Source organism: Alligator sinensis, unplaced genomic scaffold, assembly GCF_000455745.1.
Source record: "Alligator sinensis unplaced genomic scaffold, ASM45574v1 scaffold311_1, whole genome shotgun sequence".
NCBI lineage: Eukaryota > Metazoa > Chordata > Crocodylia > Alligatoridae > Alligator > Alligator sinensis.
This window is the reverse complement of record NW_005842355.1, coordinates 356,039-366,162: the sequence shown is the minus strand read 5'-3', so window position 1 is coordinate 366,162 and position 10,124 is coordinate 356,039. Positions and strand designations below refer to the sequence as shown.

Here is a 10,124-nt window from a genome sequence, read left to right as displayed (position 1 = left end):
CCAGCTGAGCTCAGCAGTTTCAGTTTACCAGAGATTCATCTGTATCATAAAATTTAGCACACAGGAATAAAGAGGATGGTCTTTATAAAAGAAGGGGTTAGCAGCGTAACAGTGGAGAGAACAGCAAGGGAGATGAAAGTGCCCCAATAGTTACAAGACTCAAACCTGCGCAAGTGTTCTGTTTTTGGGTAGTGATATTAGCCTATTGGCATTCATATTCTAAAACCAATCACATTTTAAACACAGAGTTAAAACATGCTGTACAGCTCAGCGTCTAGCTAGTGGGCAGATACTGATGAGTTCATATTTGTGTGTAACCCTTTATTTTTCAGAATCAATACTACTATTTAAAAAAAAATGCCTCCCCACAGGAGGGCATTTCCTCCTACTGAGAAAAGGTCAGCAAGAATAAAAATGATGCTGTGTTCTTTTTGCACAAGAATATACTTGAAAGCTGGGGGCTCGCTCTGATGCAAGGAAATTATGTTTCTCAGAAATGTGGGTGTTGAAAATAAAGCCTTCAGATTTTACAGAAGTGCGTCACAAACTTTTGTAACAAGAAACAAACTGACCACAAAACTTTCACCAAAAAGCCTTTAGATTTAAATGCCTAGAAACTTGTAGCCTAATTATAGGGCACGGTATTTGGTGTCCAGGCTACGCTCAGGCATTCACGTCTAACGAGTTCATATCCTGCCCCTAACAAACGGTTTTGCCATGGACTTTAACAGGACCATGATCAGGTCCTAAACAATCATGCGGTTTATCACAGGCTACAGTCTTAAAGACCCCACAGTGGAATTCCTTAACAGAGGCATAGAGAGGCCTCAGGATCCAGAATTCTTTCAAAAACTAGTGCTGAAGCCATGCTATACCCTTTACAGGCACTTGAAATTGAGCCATCTCATAATACCCTTCTTCTCCCTCCCAGCCAGTGAGAGCTCCAATGGCCGGTAAAGAGGCTACACTATAGCTGAGTGATGACCCTTTACCCTTTCCAAATAAAACCATCTTGTTACAGCAGTCTAGTTCTCCATCTGGCTTGCTGTCTCATGTAGGCTCCTGGGAGGTTTTGCTGGCTGAGGGGTAGACAAGTATTCCAACTCATAACGCCCATTTTCAGCAGCCTCTTCAGGATCCAAGCCCCCTTCCCCTGCAGCCAGCTTTTTATTTTTTTTATGTTCAATGATTTGCTGGAGCTGGTGCCCGGCATAGTCTGGCTTGGTAGTTAGTGGATTTGTTGGCACAGTCAGTCCAAGGATGTCTGATACCATGTAGGGCCGCAGCCAGCCTACCAGTGGGGTACTGCCAGGAGTGTAGTGAGTTTGCTTGTGGTAGAAGAGGAGCCCATCTACCTGCAAGAGACAGAGTGGATAACTGGGCTGAGTTTGAATCACTGGACAAAAGGCATGGAGTTGTACATGAGAAGATCTGACAGCAAAAACCTGCCATGAGGCTTCCCAGCTTTACTCACCTTTGATCTTCATTCATTTATAAGTCAGAATGACCAGGCATATTATTCACTCATTTAAATGAAATAAACCAAGGAAAGGAAATCAGAAACCAAAGAGTTTCAATGCCGTCAGCCAGTTCCACTATTTGGATTCATAAAAAAGAAATAAAGGGCTTGCTTCAATTTGATCATTACAGAAGCAGAACAAACACACAGGCTCATGGCAGTCAATCTGCAATCACCTGTATTTTTAGTTTGGTTGCTATGACCCAGTTCTGTGAATATTCACCTTATTTTTAACACAGCAGCAGATAGAAAGGACATCTCACTGATTTTTTTTTTTGAAACAGCACATTTTGAAAGTGATGAGTCAGAGCAGATGACGCCATGGAGCTTTCATTCTTATACTGTTACCATTCTTTCAGCTTCCTCACGGTAAATAAATTCTTAATGAATCCCCAGAGGTAATAAGTGCCTTAATCTCTCACTGCAATCAATGGCAGATAAGGGCACTCAGCAGTTTAAAAGGATAGGGCCCTTACTCATGCTTCCACTTCCACTCACTGCAGTACTGCAGCTGGTTGACATTTTGCCTCTTTACCCTACATACCAAAGGATTTCTAACTCCCCCTTCCATGGATTCCCAGAGGTGCACTTTGTGGGCTTGGACCATACCTTGGGATTCCCTAATGTTTCAGGCAGTGCTCCTTAGCAAAGCTTAGTGAGCTCTTAAAGGCAATTTGTGCATGAAGACAAGAGGCTGACTCTGCAGAATACAGGGGAAGGGAAAGGTTTACTTAGTTATCAATCACTGTAAGGTTCTAGCAATATAATAGCAGGAAAAAGGGACTTCATTAGTAGGAGTAAACTGGGAACCAAAACAAGGACATTCATATTCTGCTTGGGTATAACAATGTACAACACTTCCTCAAATAATATAATGCACATGGAGAAAATAAAGGAGAACTCAGGAAGAGATGGTGCCTGCCCTACTATATTCTAGTGGTCCATACTTTCATATACACACTGCTAACACATTCTGATAAATCCAGCACTTGTTAAGAATGTACTCTGGCCATCCCATGACAGAGAGTCTTAAAGAACCTTTAGGCCTTTGAAAGGGAAGGAACCCAATTTCAATTCCATTTGTCCGATTTCACGACATGCTGGCTGAAAAATTATCAGCAGAGTGAGACAGCTCACATCTACTCTTGCGGCATTTTCTATTAAGTTCTTGCCACTTACTTACTTGTCCATGGTTATTTAATTTGCAGTTTGCCTCTTGACACTGAGTCATTGTACAGACACCAGCCAAATCAGATAGAGGGTTAACAATGGTCTGCATGGGAAGTCAGAGCACCTGGAAAACAAAACTGGATGGAAAGCTGGTCCAGCAGCCCTGAAGTTATTTATTTTTTTAATGACCAACATTTTTATGGTTCAAAATGAGACTCCTAAATAACAGCAGCCTGATTATCCAGCACATTGAGCACCTGCAGCTTGCAGGGATCTCAAATGAAATGTTCAGTGACTGCAGCCAGATTTACAACTGCCCAGCATTATGAGGCCTGTAATTCACTTCAATTTAGGTACTAACAGACGAATCCAAACTCGACTGAAGCTAATGGAATAACTTCCCTGTGGTCTCACGACAACGAGGACCAGACACAAATTTTGCAGGTATAGCTTATCTTCAAGGGCTCTGCTAGTGGTAGCCAAGCTCACAGACATTTGTAAACACAAGGCCATTTTAACTAGGGGTGCACTAATAGAGATTTTTGGGGCCAATAATAACAGCTGATTTTTAAGAACACATATCAGCTGATAACAATCCGATTTTCGATACCAGCTGGGCAGCTTGAAGAGCAGTGTCCAGCTGTTAAGTCTGGTGGGGTGGAAGGAAAAGGAGTGCAGATCAAGGCCCCTGTGGTGAGGTAGGAGTGAGGCTGGGGGAAGTGCTGCACAGCTGGGGTGGGGCAGGGGCAGGATGGAGCAGGGAGGGAAGGGGAAGGGGAAGGGGGGGTGCGACTCCCACCACTGAACACTACTGGTCCAGGAGCCGCTGGTGTAGTGGCTTGTCCAGCGCTTGCCTGCTCGCCTGGCAGCTTGTGCCGCTGCTCCCGCCACTTGTCCAGGAAGGCATGGGGGGTGGGGTAAAACAGCACAATTTAGTGGGATTTTTTCCTGGATGTTGTCTATAAGCAATACTTAAGTCTTTATACTCTTTAGTCCTAAGCAAATCTTCCTTCTTTTTTTTGTCCTGCTTGTGTTACTAATGTTACCTTACTGAGACTTCGTGGGCTCCCTCTGGTGGGATATTTGATACCAGCACTCTGTTATTTTTATTCACAAAAAACATGGTAGCCTATTTCTGTTAAGTTCTTGGCTTAGAAAGACAATTCCTAGGGTTACAATTAGAGCATAGCATGTTGATGTATTACCCTTTCACTGCTGGAAAACTGGAGACAAACTGGGATTCGGTTTCAAGGAAAAGTCTGATAGTCTCCTTTTCTCTGTCTCTAGACTTTTCGTGTTTCAGTCTTTCTCTGGTAAGAGCTCACGTTCTACTCCACCCCCAGTGCGGTTCCACATTCCACAGCTCCTTTCCAGGGGGAAGTTTTGAGGGGAGGAAATGAGCTTTCCGGCAAATATGTCACTGTGTCTAGTGAGGCAATCAGATTACTCATGTTTCAGCAGTTGAGTGAGCAGGTTGACTAAGAAATCGTAAACCCTTTATTGATGTTCTGTGCAGTCTATTCTTTATCAATACTGTGCAGTCTGTTCTTTATCAATATCTGGAGTAGGGTCTGGCAATGCCAGCCAGGGGGTTCAGACTTCCTATCTCATCTGATGATTCTTTGCTTTAAATGAGGAGATGGCAGTAAGTCAGCTGTTACCAGTAATCTAATATTTGCCTATTAATAGGGTTCATCTTGTATTTGTTTTCATTGCTGAAAAGCATAATAGATGCATCTTAAAAATTAATGGAGCATACGGCTTGGGAGGGTTGAGAATGCTGCTTATCTCCCTATCTATCAAGGTCCATCACTGCAGAATCTGAGCAGAAATGCAGATGAATTTATCCTTCTCAGACCCCCTCTGAGAGAGGGAAGCATCATTATGGCCAGTTTATAGGTGAAGAACAGAAGCACAGAGAGATTAAGTGACATGACAAGTGTCATGCAAGGAGATGGTGGTAGAGGTAGGCTATGAAAGCAGTTTTTCAAGTCTCAGGCTAAAATCTTAGTCACCAAGCCATTCTCCTCCATTTTGATCCAGTGTGAGGGAACTGCACTGCAGCTGAGTTGGCTTCCAGCACATCTAGGGAGCATAGTTTTTAAGTCAATAAGAAAAGATTCCTGGCCCACTGAGCAACAACCCCACTGAGGCTTTGCTTCCAGCATATAGACAAAGCACACTATTCCTAAAATCAGATAAGAAATGCTCCCCACTGAGCATAAAATGTAACAGTCTTACCAGAATTTAAAGTCATTTTTCAACCATTCCTACACAGCTCACTGCTGTAATGCCTTGGAGCCCCCACATGGTGCCAAGTACCCAATCCTCTGGCTGTAGGCTCAGTTACCTCAAAGGGGAAGTCCATGGCCAACACTTCACACAGGCTCTCTGGGGTGCAGGGGAAACTCTGCAGGTCCACAAATTTAAACTGAAAGAGTAAGAAGGGGTTTGAGTTACTTAATACCTTCCCTCCCACCCAAAACAGGACAACACATTGTATCACATGTTGCAAAGCTCTGGAAAGTGGAGATAAGGTGACAGAACTTAGCTGTCCAAAGGCGCTGCTTCAAGTCAACACAAAATGCTGTTGAAACACCCCCAAACAGCTCAACAGTTAAGTTACTTCTGCTTTGGCACAACAAAAGTTTCAACCTGGTGTCTCAAGTGCATCTTTTATGCCAGTAAACAAATGCATCATGGGCATAAAAGGATGCATTTGAGGTGAAATCAAGAGAGATGTGCCAACATCTACCTTTATTGAATTTGGTTCTTAGAATCTACCAGTAAGCATTGTCCAGCTACTAGTAACCACATCAGCATGGCTCCTTATTACTATTCACCTAGGCTCACAGAAGCGGTTAGTCTGAAGTCAGGTAGTCAGACATGAGCATCCATAGTTGACAGGCCTATCAGAAGCTAGGTGGTAAGCTGATGCCTACAAAAGCTTATACCTCTCTGAACCAGTAAGTGTCTAAGGTGCCACCCTACCCTGCTTAGCCCCGTAGGAGGTACCATATAACTCAGGCCCCCGCTTTGCAAAGTTATCCATCTGTGGGCCTGGTCTTGAAAAGTCTACCAAGTGCAGTGGTTGCAACTGAACAGAAAGGAATCACAGCATATGGTGGGCACTGTACCTTCCTGTCAGTGCCCACCAAATTTGTGGAAATAAGCCCAATATCGGTTTCTTTAGTGGAGGCATGGCAAAGAGGCTCCATGTTTAATGTCTTTGAGATCATGGTTCATCCATGCTTCAGCAACCATGATAGAGGAACAGGGAAAGCTTTTCAGAACCTGGAGCATGCCTAATCTGTGCAGGAAGAGTCCTGGCAACTTGAAGGGTGCCCTGCAAACAGGACTGACTGTTCAAGAACACTGAGCAGAGGGTGAGGACCTCTCAAGTTAGTCACTGGAAGCTGAGGATGATCAGCACTGCACAGAATCAGGTGCCAATACGGCACCAGTTCCTTAAACCTTGGGCAAGCTCAACAGAGGGAAGGCTGATGCTTTATGATTCTTTGACTTTGCCTCAAATGCCAGCTGTCTAACAGCAGAGATATCAAACATTTACCCTGTGGGGCTGAGAGATCAGGAATTTGCGGGTAGGACCCACCACTGAAATCCAGGGTATGGAGCTCCTTTGGGGATGCATATTGGCAACAAAAAGCAAGCAATGACTGCATTAACCCTCACAACCACCGCTGCTGCTTGCCTGAGCCCTGCAACTGTGTACAGCTCTGGCTCATGAGGAGCCCTGAAAGTCTGACACCCCTCCTCCAAAGGCAGGCAGGAGACAGACAGCAGGTGAGCCTCCCCCCTCACACCCAGGGCAGATTCCTATTGCAAACATGATGCCCATGAAGGCAGTCCCTGGGAAAACTTAGCTGGTTTTCTTTTACATCTGCATTTCAGTCAGGGAAGCTAAAACTGGTACAGAAGTCATTTAATACCCTGCGGTCTAGATCTTCTCCAACTCTTATTGGAAGGAATACAAATTTATTATTTTCTGTTCAGTTTACATCCTGAATATGGCATCTCATTTCATCAGAAGAACATTTTGTGGCCAAGCGGTGACAGAGGGGACAGGAAATCCCTTTGTGAATGAACATGATGAAACGCAGCTGGTACTGAATGCCTCTCCCTGTCTCTGGAAACAAAGGACGGACCTACTGGATTAATTCTACTTTTCTCTCCCAGACCTTCCTCCTCTTGTATCTTTGAGTGGATCCAGAAGAACCTGAAATCTGTCTGGAGAGGGAGAAGAGATATGGATTAGCGTACATCTACCCCAAACCACGTGAAATCTGTATCTGTGTTCCTTCCTGGTTTTCCAGCATCTTCAGACTCCACTGAACCCCAAATATCTGTAGACTCCTTTCTCCACTTTTCTCTGTTCAAAGGACCCCAAAGAACAAACAAAAATGTCTAGGCACTACAGAACCCAGCTGGCCTCCAAACTCCAACCCCTGCGGCTCTCCATGACCACCTTATTAGCAAAATGAAAGCAGAGAGTGTGTGTCCACCTCCACTTTGTTAATAAGTTAAACAGCTGTACAACTTGCTCAGCATCAATACCTGCAGCAAGGCAGCTCAGAGAATGGTGGCAAAATGAGACTCTCTAAAACAGGTGGGAGCTGACTGGGCTGGAAGGTTCAATACCTGACAGTCATAGACAGGGTGCCCCCTCCAACACATCACATCAAGGATGTAGTACGTCTGCTTCACCTCACTGTAGATGCAGTCCAGGATCGTGTATTCTGTACATACAAACACAGGCAGCACATGCAGGTAGCAATATACATGCAGGATCACACTCTAGGGCTCTGATGCTATTAGGACTTCCGAGACAGTTTGGCACAGAAAGACTGCCCAACAATCTGCAGAAGAACTAGCAGCTGGTTCTTTAATTCTCTTCCAGCTGTGAAAGCTGCTACTTTAGAGTCCAACATTGACTTAGCTCTGAAGGACACAGGAAAGAGACCATTCTAGGAGGCAACGGATGTGTGATAGGCAGGCTCCTGGACTGAAACATCAAACTAGGGAAAAACTACCAAGGCGAGTGGCCTAAACTAGTGAGTGTCCATGTACCTCCTACGTTTGAGATGGAAATGCATGGTCACAGAGATAACTTACGCACTATCCCCTGGAGAGCAGGACTCTGCTGGGGCAGGGTGGGGCTCTCTGGACAGAGCAGCACTAAGACAGCACCTGACTGGAGCAATATGCCAGTTCTCCCGCATCTATTCTGAGGGCCTCTTCAGATCATTACCTTTCCCACCTGCTGAATTGTGCCGGTTTCCTCCAGGCAGGAGAGAGGGGAACCTGTTGACACAGTAGCCACTCTTCGTGTAAGCTGCAGTGGAGCCCTACAAGAGAACAGAGAAATTGAAGCCCACCCTTGCTGCTTGTACACTGTAAACCATCATGTCCAACAGTACCAAGACTTAAACCCACAGGTCCAGCTTAACACACTGTCTGTCCCATCTCCCCTACAGGACAGAGCTATGTTAACAGCATCTGGGACCACTTTGGTGTAACTGGGTCCCCCAGCAAAGCCCATTTCAGACTTCCTTTCACTGGGGTTAGTAATAACACTCTCTGAGTTAATCTGAACAGAATCAGCCCCCCTTACTGTATGGAGAGTTCCCAGAATGCACACTAGTCTCTGACTGCATGAGCATCACAAAGACAGACTGACACAAACCCAGAGATATCCTTTACTGTGCTCTGTGGAGTGACATATCACCATCTCTTACCTTAGATGCCACAACCAGTGACCTCTTCCCTATGGGGCATACCACCAAGATCCATTCTTGTCCCAGATCTGATGGGACATCTATCAGCCATTCAGACAACATCAGCTGTGGAGAAAGCAGGGCAATGCAATTAATGACCACACTCAGCAAAGACCCACAGTTTTATACAGCTAGACCTAGAACAGGGGTGGGCAAAATGGTGGATCCAGCCCATGGCTGAACACCATTTCCCAGCAGCCCTGGCAGTGGCAGCTCCTTCTGGCTGCTGCTGCTAGAGTCAGACCCGCTGCCCAGGCATCACCATCTGCCCCACACTCACCATTAGGGGTGGGACCTGCGCAGGCATGGCGCATGGCTAGGCAGCCTATGCCCCCAGATCTGCACAGGGTGGGCTGCAGTCGGGGTTGCACGGGACTCTTCTCAGCGGGGACTGGCCTCAGAGCAGGTGCTGGTGGCACTGGGAGGATGCTGCATCCACCCCAAATTTCACTGCAGCTCAGCTCCCAGCACTGCCCTGGCTTAACACCCTGCCTCCACCCACGCACCGGGAAGGGTCCAGCCCCTGTTGAGAAGAGCCCCACACAGCTCTGGCTGCAGCCTGCCCCTGTGTGAATCCTGTGGGGCACAAGCCCCCTCTCCCACCTTATGCCCTCCCGGGGTGCTAGAAGTGGCAGGTGCTGCCCCCTACCCCACTGTGCCCACCCTGCCTGGGCAGTGCCTGCCCCTGCCCCTACCCCCTCCCTCACCGCAAGCAGGTGTTGATCTGTCCTCCCACACACCCTCCCTTCCACCACAACGGACTGCCCAGCTGGAGGCAGCTTTCCATACTGCCGGCTCTGTTCCTTGCTGCCCAAGCGCTGCGCTGCAGCTGCGCACAGCACAGGCATTTATGGGCTGGAATCTGATACAGCAAATTTCTTTCTTTATATTGGTACCGATCTGATATCGGTCCAGAAGGCCCAGCAGCCTCTAAACCTCTAGATTTTATCAGTGGTTTGGGTCTCCACTCTCACACATCGATTCCTCGGTTTTCATTCTCATCCAGCTGTAGGCAGGCACAGGCCCCTGCTGCCATTTTGCCATGAATGCATTCAACTACTGCCTAGCAGCCCCCCATGCCCCAGCTATGCTCCCCTGCCCTCGGCCCCTAGACTCAAGTCTGGGGTAGCCGCGTATTCCACTCATTCCCATGGCAGCAGGCTCTTGGTTTCCCTAGGTACAGATGCTCACCTGGTTCGCATAGTGCTTAGGCAACTTCTTGCCCGCATCGACATCCATATCCTCATCGTCCACATCTTCCCCCTCCTCCTCTTCCTCGCTCTCAAGTCCTGTCCAGTCGTCCTCTGCCAGTCTCCTGGCATGGTTCACGTAGTCCAAACGCTTCCTGGAAAGGAAAGCAGTTTCCCTCTTTGAAAGCTGGTGTGGCTGTTAATACCCTGCGTTTCCCCCCAGGAGCGCTGCCACTGGGTTGAGCTGGGCAATAAATGCGCTTGCTATGGGACCAGTTGCGTTTGGCCAAGGAGAATCGCCAGCTGGACCATCCCTGCACGAGCGAGACCTCGCTAGCACCAGGGCCGGGCCCTGGATGCTCTGGCAGCAGACGTCAGACCGCACACGGCCGCGTCTGTCCCACTGCCCCAGAGCTCGGTGCCGCAGGCGTTTGGCCTTTGCCTCCACGC

At 47.2% G+C, this 10,124-nt stretch overlaps 1 protein-coding gene across 1 annotated transcript; it reads right to left on the bottom strand.

The window, feature by feature from the left end:
• Window positions 1-306: 306 nt before the first annotated feature.
• SNUPN (snurportin 1) lies at window positions 307-9,986 on the bottom strand. Its single transcript, XM_025210552.1, has 8 exons — window positions 9,955-9,986; window positions 9,676-9,829; window positions 8,446-8,550; window positions 7,959-8,055; window positions 7,349-7,446; window positions 6,860-6,937; window positions 5,040-5,120; window positions 307-1,355 (listed from the first exon to the last, which is right to left on the bottom strand). The coding sequence occupies exons 1-8, from the start codon at window positions 9,984-9,986 to the stop codon at window positions 1,026-1,028; spliced, it is 975 nt and encodes a 324-aa protein (XP_025066337.1). The 3' UTR covers window positions 307-1,025.
• Between the last annotated feature and the right edge of the window lie 138 nt (window positions 9,987-10,124).

Excerpts from the sequence above, each read along its gene's own strand:
- SNUPN (XM_025210552.1), bottom strand. The coding sequence starts at position 9,986 with ATGGTCCAGCTGGCGATTCTCCTTGGCCAAAC. Across the intron at positions 9,830-9,954 it reads GCGATTCTCCTTGGCCAAAC|GAAGCGTTTGGACTACGTGA; the intron begins GCAACTGGTCCC and ends TTTCCTTTCCAG. Across the intron at positions 1,356-5,039 it reads CCATGGACTTCCCCTTTGAG|GTAGATGGGCTCCTCTTCTA; the intron begins GTAACTGAGCCT and ends TGTCTCTTGCAG.